Here is a 17,503-nt window from a genome sequence, read left to right as displayed (position 1 = left end):
GTCCTGATGGAACCCAAACTGAACGTCAGTCAGCAGGTTATTGCTAAGCAAGTGCTGCTTGATAGCACTGCTAGCCTAACCAGCAATGCCCACAAACCATGAACAACCATGAACAAATAAAAAGTAAGGAGGCCAGGACTGTACAGAGCACTCTAGGTGCAATGCCCTGTACAGTTGTAGTAGGACTTCCCTACTTTTATACTCCATGCCCCTTGCAATAAAGGTCAAAACAGTAACTGTCAAGGGGTGGCTGTTCACAGTATGTCACCAAGATCTCACATTGAATTGGACAAGACAAGGACGGACCATCAGGATATGAGGAATGTCACAGATGCTATTCAAACTAATCCTTTTGGTCCTTCTTGGAGACAGATCAGTTATATCACATCACATTAGGCCAAGTTGCTCCAGCACCCATAGTTAAGGACTATAGAGAGACCAAAGAAATGAGAAGGGAAGCATTCACGACTCTTTGTCAGAAGTGACTACAACACCAGGATGTCAGCTTTCATGATCCTGTCAAGAAGATGAAACTGAGGACTTTCAAGGACACAGGAAAATGTATGGTAACCAAAGTAAACAGATCAAAACTTATTTGTCAGGCTATTCGTTGTTGGACCAGTTGGTGATTTTCTGCAGTGCATCTTGTAGATGGTACACACTGTTGCCATTGTTCAATGGTGGCAGAGGGAGTGAATGTTTGTGGAAGGGGTGCCAATCAAGTGGCCTGCTTTGTCCTGGACAGAGTCCAGCTTCTTGAGTGTTGTAGGAGCTGCACTCATCCAGGTGAGGGGGGAGTATTCCATCACACTCCTGACTCGTGCCTTGTAGATGGTGGACAGGCTTTGGGGAGTCAGGAGGTGAGTTACTTGCCGAGGATTCCTAGCCTGTGACCTGCTCTTGTAGCCACGGTATCTATATGGCTAGTCCAGTTCAGTTTCTGGTCAATGGTAAGCCCCAGGATGTTGATAGTGGGGGATTCAGTGATGGTAATGCTATTGAATGTCAAGGAGCGAAGGTTAGATTCTCTCTTGTTGGAGAAGTTAGGGACATCATATGTTGTTTTGCAATCTCTCCATGAAGAACTAGAGGCATACACTCATGAAGTCTATGGGCAGGTTGGTTGTGGAGACATGAACCAGGCCAGATATCAAATGTTCAGGACCGGAAGATATGCAGAGAAGCGTTTGCCAACAAATAAAGATTTATTACAGGCATATACTGCGTGCCAATTACCAATCTGCAATGCACAACCGATGTCTTCAGAACATCCCAGAAATCCCATCTCCAAAGGACAATGGGTGGGAACTAGAAAATGAAGTACTTGTCATAGACTGGATGACACTTCATTCAACACCAGCAAGTGTAATACAGCTTGACCATTGTTCATGCAAAAAGACACAGTGTGCACAAAGGACAGTGCTCTGTCTCCTCAGCAAACTACCTTCCCTGACAATTGCTCATGTGTAGATTGTGAGAATTACACATTATTACCTGGGACTTCCAGGGCTCAGGAGGTAGATACCCTCCGTTTGGATAATGATGATGATGATTCATGGATATGCAAATGTTGGACAAAATATGTAAGTAAGTAATAATGAATGAGAAAATAGTATCAGGAAAGATACTACCCACCCCACACCAATCTCTATCTCCCTCCCCTTTATGACCAAAGGACCATTTACAGCTTACTGGGCAAATATGGATGATAAATGAGTGCAGGTGTCCCTTTAAAGTTTAAATAATCCTGCATGGAATAAATGGTTACTGTAGTAATTTCTTCCAAAAATAACTTAGATTTATCTATAAGTGCACCATAAGATAATTCCACATCCCAGATGTCCTCAGCGATGCACCTTTTGACCATTGCTTATAACACCCATGTTGAAAATTTAGCAGTAATGGTGATATAACCATTGCTAATGAAAGAAGGTCCATAGAATTTTTTTTTCACTGTTTTTTGCAACTTCTCAGTAACACTCAATTTTCAGACTTAGGAAAAAGCAGTTTTGCTTCAGATACATATTTTACAATGATTCTGGGTACTTCCCGGGTAGGAGTTATGGAACTTAAGATCTAGATAAGAAAACATAGGCTTCAGCCTGTGGTCTAGTAGCTGATACAAGGTCATGCAATTTTGTTGCTTGACTCTTGACCTGTACGGGTGTACTGGATACGAAGATCCATTAAGCATCCTGCTGACTAATTAATGCCGAGTAGAAAGTGTGGCAGAACCACAGATCTCCTGGTCCTCAGAAACATTACCTAACATACTGAAAATACGCATATGATTATATTTTGGTGCAAAATTCTATCCTACTAGAAAGACTCTGTGATTTGTCATGTGGCAGGTGGAGAATGGTGCAGAGTACATCCTGGAAACGATTGACTCCTTACAGAAACACTCCTGGGTGGCTGACATTCAGGACTGCATGGATCCAGGGTAAGAGGAACTTCTCTGCTCAGATATTTGGATCTGCAGAATGGTTGAGTGGAAATATTTTACATAGAAAAATATACCACAGTAAATGGAAGCTGACATGAGGTATAATAATTGTAATTGATATTTATTATATATTACAGGTGCTACATTTAGTTTTGGACAGTAATACAAAATGGATAACAGAGTTAGAGGTTTACACTGCACACAGGCTGCCAATTCGCTATTGCCCGTTTTGTGTTACCGCTCAAGGTGAATTGTATCCCCTTTGTCTCTGGTATTGTTAAGCTTCCAACTGTTTTACAAAGCAGGAATCTGAATGTTGGAAACAATTCTCAATGTGATTAAACAGAGGAAACACAGCCATTGGATTCTGCAGTTCTTGCAGGAACTAGAGTATGTGTAGCTGATGGTTCAGGAATTTTACTAACAAGGAGTTAGTTTGTGTCAGTGAGAATAGCAGGAAAAGATTCTATTGGGCGTGCAGCCTAATTGATGCTGGAGTCTTTGGATCACTCTCCTAGCAAGCAGGGTCACGCAAAGGTAACAGAAAGCAGTGGAACTTTCAAGATGTTACTTGTCTCATAAGAGCAATCAAGGACTGCTGCAAAAATAGATAATGATGCAGGGCATTGTGAGGCTGGGAGGATCATTGGGCCAATGAAGTGGCATCAGTGGGTTATGTTCACCTGCAAGGGTGCACAATTACACAAGAATGAGCCTGTGTCAGTTTTCCACTGGTTAAAATCTGCTAACAGTCAAGATCAGTAGGGTTTTCCAGAGTTAAATAACTCTCAGGTTCAATAACAAACCCGTAACAAACAGTAACAAACTCGTGAAACTTTCCTTGGGGTCCAAAGAGAAAATTATTCAGAGTTGGTGTTGAACCCGAGAAGCTGTAGTAGGGATCCTGTTATGTTTCTGGGTCTTTTCTGCCTTTCTTATCCTAGATACTTTAGCTTCTGTGTTTCAGCATGGATGAGTTTTCAGATTCTCATTGTCTCAAGAATATCTTAAGCCACTCTGATGTCTCGGCTACTTTTGGGTATATGCCCAGAATGGAAAACCATTCTGTAATATTTTCTTTGGTTGCTGGATCTATCCTGTGCCTTTACAGGACCTCTCTCGTGTCTTTGACAAGCAGCAGTAATTCAGAAGATTGGAGCTTTCACTATCAACCAATTAAATTATACTTCACATCGATTTCCTATCCCATTTCCTGGAAAGGAAAACAATGAACCTATATTCACTGCCAATCACTATCTTTATCTTTACTGCCCGCTTGTCGGGCTCTGCAACTGTAAGATCAAAGAAGCACAACTCCATAAGCTGCCTAAAGAATGTCAATTTGTTGAAGCTGTCTGGAGCCTTCCAATTCATAACTGGATATTTCATTGCCATGGTATCAAAATTTCTTGCTTCTAAAAATTTACTTTCCCAAGACTTTCCCTTCAAGCAACTTTTCCTCAATGGAAAAAAAAGAGTGCCATCTACTGCCCTGCAGCATGGGACCTCTGCCGTGCTCCGAGGTTTGAGACTGCAGCATGGGCTCTCAACCTCTGCATTGGGAAACTTCATCCATGGAGCTCTGCTCAGTAGGAGAAACTCACGACACTCAACGGCTCTCCAGTCTCGCAGCCCCAGTTCAAATCGACTTTTCCAGCCCTATTATAGCAGAACACTGCCTCTCTGTTTGCCTACCATTCCAATACACCTCCCCTTCAACTATTCACTCTCTGAGTACTGATTCTTTAGGGTGATTTTCATACCAGGTCCCATACTTTAGCTGCTGCTGCTACTTTCAGCTGTTTGCTAGTGTTATCCAAGGCTTTATGGCTTCTCCTGTTGTCCAAGGATGTCACTGCTTTGTGATCGCTGCCACCACATTGCACACTGCTGTCACCATGTCGCGCACTGCTGTCACCATGTTGTGATATTGGTTCTTAACACAAACGTTCTGAACACTATGAGAATGATTAGTAATCTAAATTAAGGTTTTTTTTTTAAATTGAAGAACAACAGGATCCCAGGAAGCTCTTCATACATTTGTTAACCTACTGATCAACACTGCTCCAATGACTGTATCTGCTATGTTAACTTGCATTACTTCCTGGGATCATGTATACCAAACCATTCACAATTCAGTAGTATGTTAATCAGTATGTTAAACTACATGCACTACAAAGCAATATCACAACATCCACCAGCTCCCACATGCTACAGCTGCAACACATCACCTGCCCTGCCATCTTTATTTTGTTTTTACTCAACAAATTAGGTTTCAAGTTTAGAATATCACTCAACAATTATCCATAGCTATATTATGGAGTTTAACTAGTTGCTCTGTAAACCAGTACTGGTTTAAACTACTGCCTCAGCTTAGTAGGGGAAAATAACTTAAAACTCATCAATCACCTATCTGCACACCTAATTAATGCCTCTGGGCTTCAGCTCTTGGGCCTCCTTATCGCCAGCTCCCTCTCTCAGACAACTCTTACCTCATTGTACCAAATTCCCTCACTTACCGAATTCCCTCATTTACCAAATTCCCAGATTTAGGCACTTGTTCTCACTGCACTCAAATCTCCACGACCACCTTTGTGTGACTTACTTTGTGCATCTGCTAAACTTCCTGTATTTATACTTGCTCAGGTTCCAATAAGGATTTGAATAATTTTCAGCTAGTTTCAAAAGTTGCAGCCAGTCCTACACACAAATGAACCACTAACACCACATTCGTTATGTAGCCATGGAGACAACTGAATGCACCTTCACAACACTTGTTTTTATTTTGGCTGAAGATATAATCTCGAGTGTCTCTGCTTTTAAACTATATTTTGACTGCATTAAAGAACTGTATAAAATGAAACTAAACAAAAATGTTTCATAGCATCCAACTTCCTACAGAATTATCAAAGATTTGGTGCTTATAAATCATGAGTAGATTCACAACCTTTTATCCAGACCTCAAACCCTCAATCAAATGACATTACACTCCTTCCATGGTGCCCTTCTTTCAGGTTAGCGCTTTTCCTGATGTGCATATTTATATTTTCACTCACACTGTGGCATTGTTGTTTATTTGTAACTTTTTCACTGATGCATAAGCATTGACTAATTCATTTTGACATGTCACACAAACTCCTAAATAGCAGCTCTCACATACTAAAATCCAATAAATCTTCAGTTCTATTCAATAACTTTGATAAATCTGAACTGCAGCTTTTTAATATTATATTAATCCCAGGATGCCACACAATGGCCTTATCGGATACGCATATCCATCACCATCTTACATTATACTGTGTATGTCACAATTACCTCACAATCTTTATGCACTTACAAATATTACCATGAATGCCCTTGGGGCAGTAGGGTGCCCTTTGTGCCCTCAGCCTTCACCTGGAAGTGATCTTTGCATATATCCTTGCACGCATTCAGTCAAAGTCTTCTCACATTTCAGCAGCTGAATGTCATTCAAACATGTCATCTTATGGACCATAGCCTAGATATAGATACTGGCTCATCTCATCTCAACAATTAGGAATATGATTCTGAAAAGTAAGGACTCACTTGACACCATTCAGCTCATGTATAGAAAATGCAATCATTGGAAAATAGGCCATGAAGAATGCAAGAGGTGAGTGAAAAGAAGGAAAGCTGTCAGGTCAGGATTGGGTTCCTCCTCTTTCCATTAGCTAACTGCTGGCACTTTATCTGAAAGGTGTATGTGAAGGTTGCTCCTTAGAGCATCATTATAACCATTACTTTTTGCAGGTGAGCCAGATTTAGTCCTGTACATCTAGCAACAGACAGCATCATTTACTTTCTCCCTCCCAAACACCACCTCAGTTACATCATCATAGAATTTGGTGAGTACAATCGTCATTGGCTATCCCTCAATACGAAGATGACATCTTCTCAGGGTTGTGAGTTTCTGCCATGGGTTTACACGTGACTGAATAGATTCTCAACCCACAGGTCTTTGGGCACATGGAGCAGGACGTCTCACAATGTAGTGGGATCCGGAGTGCAGGATTTTCTCCCTTTTCTTTCTTTCCCTGCCGCCGCTCTGCCCCATCATTAAGGAGTTGGGACTCGAAGCGTGATACAGCTTGATGGACAGGTAGTCGCCATTCTGAATGATAATGAATGCTGGTAGAAGCCTGTGTGTGACTTTATTTAATGTGGGGACCTTGAGGCGCTGCCATTGTCCATACAATCTCAACAGGTTGGTGTCAGATTTCACTGACATGTCAAACCACGACGATTGGGATCACCTGATGCTACAGCCTTCTTCCACCTTTGCAACAGATGAGACTCTCAGTCTTCCTTCACATGTTCTGCCATTGAGGACTTTTGGACTGCACTTTGTCTGGCACCTCCCCCAACCTTGCCGCCTGGGTGGCCTCATCAGAAGCAAGGAACTCCTGATGGCATCTCTCAAAGGGTCATCAGAAAGTACAAGCCTCTCCACCGCATCAAGGTGGCAATCCATGGAGAAGAGAGAGTGCAATAGAGAGGAGTACATGACCAAGAGAAACAGATGATGGCAGAGAAGGACAAGCAACCTTAGGCAGTTTATATATCACCTCAGCTGATAGCTTAGGGGATCTAGATTGCACAAATCCTCTTTATAAAGAACATCACTAAAGAGCACCTATCAAAAGCAATATAAAAAGCATCTTTCTGAGCATCTAGCCTTACAGCAGGCATTGAGGTTCAAGTTGACACCTGTGTTGGAAACAGTGTCCTGGGTGGAACCCATTACTTTCATGTACTGGACGCCTACACGACACTGCATCCATCATGTCACATCTGGCAGCTTCAAGGACATCAGCAAAAGCTCTCCAATGGCAAAGGCTTCAGGAGCTTTTTCCATAGAAGCACAGAGAGTACTGTAGTAGAAATCTGGGTGCAAGAGCCAGTCTTACCTGTTCTGACCAACAAGCTTGAGATTCAGTTAGGGAGATCTTTGAGATAGGACCTCGCTGATCTCAGTTGTTCTATTACCTGTTGTCACACTGAAAAGTAATCATAGTGAATCAAGTGACAGTGGGGCAACATTTAGGGGATAGTGATCATTGTTTCATAAGGTTTGGGATGATGGTGGAAAAGAATATTGGTCAATCCAGAGTAAGAATAATCAACTGGCAGAGAGCGGACTTCAATGGAGCAAGAACGGAGCTGGGCCAGATAGACTGGAACCAAAGGTTGGTAAGAAAAACAGTAGCTAAACAGTGGGCTACCTTCAAAGAGGAGATGGTTTTGGCACAGCCAAAGGCAAGGATAGGATAAACAAATCCAGAGCTCCCTGGATGACAAAGGAGATAGAAATTAAGTTAAAGATAAGATTAAAAATAAGAAAAAGTGTGCTTACGACAGGTGTCAGGTAGCAAATGTAATTGAGAACCAAGCTGAATACAGATGGTTCAGAAGGGATATGAAAAAGCAAATATGAGAAGCAAAGAGGGATTATGAAAAAAGACTGACGGCTAACATAAAAGGAAATCCCAAAGTATTCTATAAGCACATCAATAAGAAAAGGGTGGTAAAAGGAGTAGGGCCGATTAGGGACCAAAAAGGGGATTTACACATAGAGGCAAGAGGCATGGTTGAAGTGTTAAATAAATACTTTGCAACTGTCTTCGCCTACAAGGCAGATGCTGCCCAAGTCATGGTGACAGAGGAGAAAACTCAGTCACTAGAAGGGTTTAAAATTCATAAGGAGAAGGTATTGGATAAGCTGTCAGTACTCAAAGTTGATAAGGCACCGGGACCGGATGAGAAGCATCCAAGAATATTGAAGGAAGTGAGAGTGGAAATTGCAGAGGCACTGGCAATAATCTTTCAATGTTCCCTGGATTCGGGGGAGATGCCAGAGGACTGAAGAATTGCAAACATTACGCCCTTGTACAAAAAAGGTTGTAAAGATCTTCCCTCAATTACAGACCAGTCAGTTTAACTTTGGTGGTGGGGAAACTTCTGAAAACAATTATTCGGGGTAGAATTAATAGTCACATGGAAAATGTGGATTAATTCAGAAGAATCAGCATGGATTTTTTAAAGGAAAATTGTGTCTAACTAACTTAATGGAGTTTTTTGAAGAGATAACAGGGATGGTTGATGAGGGCAAGGCCGTTGATGTGGCGGTTGTGGGCTTCCAAAAGGCATTCGATACAGTGCCACACAACAGACTTGTGAGGGAAGTTATAGGTCATGGAATAAAAGGGACAGTAGCAACATGGATACAAAGTAGGCTGAGAGATAGGAAACAGAGATTAATGGTTAATGGGTATTTTTTGGGCTAGAAGAGGGTTTGTAGTGGAGTTCCCCAGGGGTCAGTATTGGGACCCCTGCTTTTCCTGATATATATAAATGATCTAGATCTTGGTGTGCAGGGGACAATTTCAAAGTTTGCGGACGACACAAAACTTGGGAGAATTGCAAACTGTGAGGAGGACAGTGTAGAGCTTCAAAAGGACATTGACACACTGGTAGAGTGGGCAGATAAAGTTCAATGCGGAGAAGTGATACACCTTGGTACAAAGAGCATGGAGAGAAAGTATAAAATAAAGGATACTATTCTAAAGAGTGTGCAGGTGCAGAGAGGTGTATCTGTACATACGTCTTTGAGCAGAATTTTGCTCTTGGTGTGTGGGATCAGTGGGGGCGGTCGGGAAGCCGACAGTGCACTGCAATTTCACGGTGGCGGGCCAATTAAGGCCCACCCAGTGTGATACGCGAGCAGCAGCGCTGAGCGCTGCCAGTGCAGGTGGCAGGAGGAGGGTGAGCAGGCCTACGCAAACTTCGCACATGCATGGAGCTGCCTCAGGGAGATGAAGAGATATTTTAAAAAAATAATAAAGAGCAGAAAAATGTAATGAAACATGTCCCCGCATGTGACTCTGTCACATGAGCAGGGACTGCTTTCAATTAAAAAAATAAAGTTTTAATCTCATTTGTATTTGCTTTTGGAAACCTCATCCTGCCTGTGGATGAGGTTTCCAAAAAATACAAAGGCTGCAAGGCCTTTTTGCTTGCCCACCAACCGTTTGGTTGAACCGGCAGTGAAAAATTAATATCAGTTGATAACTTAATGGATATAACAGACCTTTTAATTGCCGGTGGGCGCGCTGCCGGCTCCGGCGCACACCCGCCTACCGAACTATCGCATGGCTGCGCGTTGACGTCAGCATGTTCGGCCAACATCATCGCGCATCATTTCACGCTTGGTTGGGTCAGGCGTGCACCCACCCACCGAGCTAAAAATTCTCGCCTTTAAAGATGGCAGGACAGGTAGAGAGAGCTGTTACTAAAGCATGCAGTATTCTAAGCTTCATTAATAGGGGTATAGAGTACAAGAGCTGGGAGGTTATATAAGACGCTGCTTAGACCTCAGCTGGAGTATTGTGTACAGTTCTGGGTGCCATACTATAGGAAGGATGTGAACGCATTGGAGAGAGTGCAGAAGAGGTTTACGAAAATGGTTCCAAGGATGAGGCACTTCAGTTGTGAGGAAAGGTTGGGACTGTTTTCCTTGGAGAGGAGAAGGCTAAGAAGAGACTTGATAGAAGTTTTCAAAATCATGAGGGGTATGGACAGAGTAGATAGGGAGAAACTGTTTCCGCTCGTAAACTGATCGAGAAGCAGAGAGCACAGTTTTAGTGTTTTGCAAAAGAAGCAAAAGCGAGGTGAGAAAAAACGTTTTCACACAGCGAGTAGTTAAGAGTTTGGAATGCACTGCCTGGAAGTGTGGTGGAGGCAGGTTCAATTGAGGCATTTGTTATGACAGCAGTTGGTAAAGGCTGAGTTGTTTAAATCCCAGAGGGAAACTTGAACAACTGTCATAACCTATATTTTCAACTGATATGTTTGAAATGCAGCTCCGAATTCAGAAATGAAACTACCAAGCCTCAAGAGGTTTTTTTTTATATAAAACTAAATAAAACATTTATTAATTTAACAATAAATTAAACAAGTACACATGTCTACAAATTACTGCCATAATAACTTTTAAACAAATCCCCAGATTAATCACTCCCAGGTAAATCTTCGCCAAGGCAACAATAACCCACAGATTTTGAACAGACACCAGGCAAAGCACATTTAACCTTACAAATTCAAAGTGAGATCCCTTGCAATTTGGTTCCTTTGCAGACACAGTTTTTTTTTGAAAAATACTTTATTCATTAAATATCTGGAAGAACATTATAAAACATTTCTAAATCACCATCACAAAAAAGTGCAATCAGATTCAACTTTTACACATGGATCACGAGGTGCAATCAATGAACATTACGATAACTTCAATATGGTCATTACAGACAACACAGGACTCTGTGCTCCACGGGTTGTTCCCAGGGATACACACCGAGATAAACATCAACTGTAGCTGGAGGATCATCAACTCGGTGAAAGACGCTCTTTGGTCTGCCCGAAACTTATTGGTCTTCCAGTGCAAAGAGTTGTCCCCGACTGAGTGTTGCAGACTGGCACATTCCAAGGTCCAGGACTATGTGCTGAGGGATGCACTAAAGCTTGGGGCAGCCACTGCAAAGGCCCAATGGGGAAAGGTCGCTGTCTAAGACCTTTCTGCCATAGTGCACCGAGGGGCTGGGAACTGTTTAGACCCCTCGGGCTGTATGGCTCACAATAAATGTATGCACTGAATACTAATTGTATTGTAATTGTTTTGAAGCACCTCAGAGTGCAACATGGTGTATGTTGATAACTCCAATACCTCTGCAGACATGGTTGTAGGGTTTACAGGCTGCTTAGATCCTACATGCCTCTGACCTGCACATACAAAACTCCTTTCTGTTTATACCTAGCCTTCCCTTTGAATGTAAATTCTCATTGTATCACTAGGTCTTTGAACTCCACCTCTTCTAGCAATAAAACCCATTTCAAAGCACCAATTTTATTAGTAATATAAACACATTGCTTGGTGCTTCCTCAGTTTCATACCCTTGCGCCCTCCTCTCAATTAATTTCGGGCTCGGCACAAAGCTGAACTCTTCTTCCGCCGCCTTTGTCTCCATGCTCACTTTTTTGGGCAGGAGTCCTCACCCTGTTCAACAGATCCTTTTACCCGCCTCCAATATTCTCCCTCCACCTGGACCCCTCCCTCTGGATTCTTACCTTCTCTTGATCTTTTCATTGAGAACTGTCGGTGTGACATCAGTCGTCTCAATTTCTCTGCTCCTCTCACCCACTCTAACTTGTCTCTCTCTGAACTTGCTGCACTCTGTTCTCTCAGGTCCAACCCTGACATTGTCATCAAATCTGCTGACAAGGGTGGTGCTGTTGTTGTCTGGTGCACTGACCTCTACCTCGCAGAGGCTGAGCGTCAACTCGCAGACACTTCCTCCTACCTCTCCCTGGACCATGACCCCACCACTGAACATCAAGCCATTGTTTCCAGGACTGTTACTGACCTCATCTCCTCTGGAGATCTTCCTTCCACAGCTTCCAACCTCATAGTCTCCCAACCTCGGACAGCCCGCTTCTACCCCCTACCCAAAATGCACAATCAGGACTGTCCCGGCAGACCGATCGTGTCAGCCTGTTCCTGCCCCACGGAACTCATTTCTTGCTATCTTGACTCCATTCTCTCTCCCCTTGTCCAGTCCCTTCCAACTTACATCCGTGATTCCTCTGACACCCTACATCTTTTCAACAATTTCCAGTTCCCTGGCCCTAACTGCCTCCTCTTCACCATGGATGTCCAATCCCTCTACACCTCCATCCCCCACCAGGATGGTCTGATCGCTCTCCGTTTCTTCCTCGAACAGAGGCCCGAACAATCCCCATCTACCACTACTCTCCTCCGTCTGGCTGAACTTGTTCTCACACTGAACAATTTCTCCTTAAACTCCTCTCACTTCCTCCAAATAAAAGGTGTGGCTATGGGTACCCGCATGGGTCCCAGTTATGCCTGTCTCTTTATGGGGTATGTGGAACATTCCTTGTTCCAGTCCTACTCCGGCCCCCTCCCACAACTCTTTCTCCGGTACATCGATGATTGCTTCGGTGCTGCTTCATGCTCTCGTCTGGACCTGGAAAAATTTATTAATTTTGCTTCTAATTTCCACCCCTCCATCATTTTCACATGATCCATCTTTGACACTTCCCTTCCCTTCCTTGACTCTCTGTCTCAATTTCTGGTGATAGACTGTCCACCAATATTCATTACAAGCCTACCGACTCCCACAGCTACCTCAACTACAGGTCCTCACACCCCGCTTCCTGTAAGGACTCCATCCCATTCTCTCAGTTTCTTCGCCTCCGTCGCACTTGTTTTGATGATGCCACTTTCAAAAACAGTTCCTCTGACATGTCTTCCTTCTTCCTTGACCGAGGTTTTCCACCCACGGTGGTTGACAGGGCCCTTAACCGTGTCTGGCCCATCTCCCGCGCATCCGCCCTCACACCTTCCTCTCCCTCCCAGAACCATGATAGGGTCCTCCTTGTCCTCACTTATCACCCCACCAGCCTCTGCATTCAAAGGATCATTCTCCGTCATTTCTGCCAACTCCAGCATGATGCCACCACCAAACACATCTTCCCCTCACCCCGACCTGGCAGCATTCTGCAGGGATCATTCCCTCCTGGACACCCTGGTCCACTCCTCCATCACCCCCTACACCTCAACCCCCTCCCACAGCACCTTCCCATGCAACCGCAGAAGGTGCAACACCTGCCCCCTTACTTCCTCTCTCCTCACCGTCCAAGGGCCCAAACACTCCTTCAAGTGAAGCAGCATTTCACTTGCACTTCCCTCAATTTAGTCTACTGCATTCGCTGCTCCCAATGTGGTCTCCTCTACATTGGAGAGACCAAACGCAGACTGGGTGACCGCTTTGCAGAACACCTTCGGTTTGTCCGCAAGCATGACCCAGACCTCCCTGTCGCTTGCCATTTCAACACTCCGCCCTGCTCTCATGCCCACATGTCCATCCTTGGCCTGCTGCATTGTTCCAGTGAAGTTCAACGCAAACTGGAGGAACAGCACCTCATCTTCCAATTAGGCACTTTACAGCCTTCCGAACTGAATGTTGAGTTCAACAATTTTCGATCATGAACTCTCTCCTCCATCCCCACCCCCTTTCCTATCCTCATTTTTTCCAATAATTTATATAGATTTTTCTTTTCCCACCTATTTCCATTATTTTTAAATGTATTTCCATCCATTGTTTTATCTCTACCTTTTAGCCTATTCCGATCCCTTCCCCCCACCCCACCCCCATTAGGGCTATCTGTACCTTGCTCGTCCTGCTTTCTACCCTTAATGTCACCTATTAGCACATTCCTTAGATAATATCACCACCTTCAACACCTCTTTGACCTTTTGTCTATGACATCTTTTGGCTATCTCCACCTATCACTGGCCCTCTATCCAGCTCTACCTGTCCCACCACCCCCACCTTAAACCAGCTTATATTTCACCTCTTTTCTATTTTTCCTTAGTTCAGTTGAAGAGTCATACGGACTCAAAACGTTAACTGTGTTCCTCTCCGCAGATGCTGTCAGACCTACTGAGTTTTTCCAGGTATTTTTATTTTTGTTTTGGATTTCCAGCATCCGCAATTTTTTGCTTTTAGCTTGGTGCTTCCTAGCTGGGTGTAAGGTTTTACTACCTTCTTTTGAATAGTTTATTCAACAAATGCAAATGTGCTCTTTACGTTCTAGCCTTCCATTTATCTAATTAACATCTCAAACTACTATACATCAAAGCACCCAGACTAGCTGGCTTTAATCTAACTAAGCTACACACAGGTACAGACCCAACTACAAGTCCAATTTAAAAATAATTTCCAATATCATTATACACCTTAATATCTCTTCATGACACACTCAAGAGGGCATTAGATGATTATTTAAATAGAAAAAATGTGCAGAGTTATGAGGAAAAGGCAGGAGATTGGCACTGGCTTAAAATGCTCAGAGAGCTGGTGCAGACACAATGGTCTGAATGGCGTCCCTCTACACAGTAACAATTCTGTGATTCTGTGAAGCAGTGCCCAGTAGCATGGCATGGCTGAAATGGGCATGAATGATGGTGGTGCCTCTCAGGAGAAGGAAAACATCTGGACCTCCTACAAGTCCTCTCCCAATATGCCCACTTGCTAGACACTCCTAACCGCATGCAGAGAGCTGGTAGACACATGAATGGCCTCATTCTGTGCTGTAACCTTTCTATAATTCTAGCTGCCATGCAGTAGTGGAAATGTCACAACTTTCACAAATTATCCGTATCCAAACATGGTGGCCTGGTTGGGCTACCTCTTGGAATAGAGCAAAAACAAAAATTGCTGGAAAAACTCAGCAGGTCTGACAGCATCTGTGGAGAGGAAGACAGAGTTAATGTTTCAAGTCCGAATGACTCTTCATCAGAACTAAAGAGAAATAGAAATGAGGTGAAATATAAGCTGTTTAAGGGGGTGTGGGACAGGTGGAGCTGGATGGAGGGCCAGTGATAGGTGGAGGCAAAGGAGAGATTGCCAAAGATGTCATAAACAAAAGGTCAAAGGGGTGTTGACGGTGATGATATTAGCTGAAGGATGTGCTAATGGTGACATTAAGGGTAGAAAGCAGGATAAGTGACAGATGGCCCAAGTGGGGGTGGGGTGGGGGCGAGGGGATTGAAATAGGCTAAAAGGGGGAGATAAAACAATTGATGGAAATAAATTTTTAAAATAATAAAAGAAATAGGTGGGAAAAGGAAAAAAAAAATTAATATATATAATAATTATTAGAAAAAAGGGGATCAAAAAGTGGGTGAGGATGGAGGAGAGAACTCATGATCTGAAGTTGTTGAACTCAATATTCAGTCCGGAAGGCTATAAAGTGCCTGGTCGGAAGATGAGGTGCTGTTCCTCCAGTTTGCATTGAGCTTCACTGGAACATTGCAGCAGGCCAAGGATGGACGTGTGGGCATGAGAGCAGGGTGATGTGTTGAAATGGCAAGCGACAGGAAGGTCTGGGTCATGCTTGCGGACAGACTGAAGGTGTTCTGCAAAGCGGTCACCCAGTCTGCGTTTGGTCTCTCCAATATCGAGGAAACCGCATTGGGAGCAATGAATGCAGTAGACTAAATTGAGGGAAGTGCAAGTGAAATGCTGCTTCACTTGAAAGGAGTGTTTGGGCCCTTGGACGGTCAGGAGGGGGGAAGTAAAGGGGCAGATGTTGCACCTTCTGCGGTTGCATGGGAAGGTGCCATGGAAGGGGGTTGAGGTGTAGGGGGTGATGGAGAAGTGGACCAGGGTCTCCCGGAGGGAATGGTTCCTACGGAATGCCACCAGGGGGGTTGAAGGGCAGATGTGTTTGGTGGTGGCATCATGTTGGAGTTGGCGGAAATGGCAGAGGATGGATCCTTTCTGGAAATAGAGCACTATTCGGATCATGAAGGATGTCATTTCAGAACAGGACAAGCTGCCAGAAGTGGGAGGAGGGGGAGGAGAAGGGTACTCGGCAGGACACCATTTCCAGAGAGGGTCTTCAGGGCCCACTTCTTCTACCTCATCATCTGTAAGAAACCTTCACTTGACTCAGGGATTTGTCACTGAGCTACGTCACCGACTACAACCACAACTGCAGCCTCAAACCAGGGCATGAACAGCATTGCCTGTGTCAAGGTCACCTCAATGTTTAGGTCATGGGCTCCTTTTAGACTGCAGCAAAATAGAGCTGTTGGACCAAACCCTTTCGGTGTCTGGGTCATCGGAGAATAGACATACAACTGAAAATGTGTGTTGGGACCCAGTGGAAGTCCTGATGAGTGGATCTACATGGGAATAGCATGTGAAGTTTAAAGTTCCGATGGGCACCCATTCCGACCACCCGACCTTGCCCCTGAATCGATTATCCCCTGACCTGACTATTCCTCTATCTGACATGAAAACCCCCTCTCACCCAGCAACCCCTGACTTGACAACACCCCAACCCCAACCCGACTAACCTCCGACCTGACCAGACCCAACTACACCCACTACCAACCACCTGACAACTCCCCCCTCAACTGCCCTCCTGACCCGACTACCCGCAACCACTCGATCAGACCTGACTTCCCCCCCTGTCCTGACTGCACTGCCTGCACACCCGCCTCACCCACCCACCACCTTATCCACCTACCATCTCACCCATTCACCAACTCTCCACGGAGCAATCCAATCAGTCCTATTCCCCCGGTCTATTCCTGTAGCCCTGCAGGTTTATTTCCTTCAAGCGCTCATCCAATTTCCTTTTGAAATTATTGCTTGTTTCTGCTTCTACCACCTTTGTGGGCAGCAAGTTCCAGGTCATTACCACTCGTCATAATCTTGTATATCACAGTTCACAGTGCACTGCAGTACACGAGAGGTTACCAAGGCTCTATACATCAGGATAAACATTTAGACCTCCACCCCGATTGAGAGAGAGAAAGCTAACATGGTGGTTATATTGCTGGACTAGTAATCCTGAGACCTGGATGAATGATCCAGACATCCTGGCTGGAATTTGATGGCTCCCTGGGGTTCAGGATGGCATGCTGCAACATTCATCAATCAGAAGGGATTCCATCCCCTCAATGCTCAGCCGGTTTGTGACCACAGGTGACATGTCATACAGGTTTGTGTAAGCTGTACTGGCAGCAGTCATGACTCCTTCATTCTGTATCAATTCTCTGCGCCCAGGCTCCAGCTAAAGGCCAGAAGGTCGGCAACAAGAAGACCTTAATAAATTTGCAGTATTACCTTTAATTGATAAATTAATTTCCATTTAGTAAGTGTACGGTGGTACATTTTGTTAGGAAGAATAAGGAGTCTGCATACCCCGTGGAGAAAACTTTTTTGAAATGGGGTAGAGGAGCAAAGGGTTCTGGGGGTACTGATATGCAAATCACAAAAAGGAGTGACAAAAGTTAAAAGGCCAAAGAAATAAAGCACAGGGCTTCAATTCAAAAAGGACAGAATTGAAAAGCAGAGAAGTTATGGTAAACCTTTTTAAAACTTTAGTTAGACTATTGTTACTGTACACAGTTCTAGTCTATACTGGAGAAGATTCAAAATAGATTTACAT

At 44.0% G+C, this 17,503-nt stretch overlaps 1 protein-coding gene across 4 annotated transcripts in view; it reads left to right on the top strand.

The window, feature by feature from the left end:
* Positions 1-17,503, top strand: part of sh2b2 (SH2B adaptor protein 2) — a 117,767-nt gene that overhangs the window by 63,579 nt on the left and 36,685 nt on the right. For all 4 annotated transcript variants that reach the window (XM_078548752.1, XM_078548750.1, XM_078548751.1 and 1 more), the window contains exon 4: positions 2,352-2,443. In XM_078548752.1, the coding sequence (XP_078404878.1) occupies positions 2,352-2,443 (92 nt within the window). The remainder of the gene's footprint in view (positions 1-2,351; positions 2,444-17,503) is intronic.

Source organism: Cetorhinus maximus, chromosome 9 (genome assembly GCF_964194155.1).
Source record: "Cetorhinus maximus chromosome 9, sCetMax3.hap1.1, whole genome shotgun sequence".
Classification (NCBI taxonomy): domain Eukaryota; kingdom Metazoa; phylum Chordata; class Chondrichthyes; order Lamniformes; family Cetorhinidae; genus Cetorhinus; species Cetorhinus maximus.
Note: the sequence above shows the minus strand (reverse complement) of the source record. Positions and strands in the feature narration are given on the sequence as shown.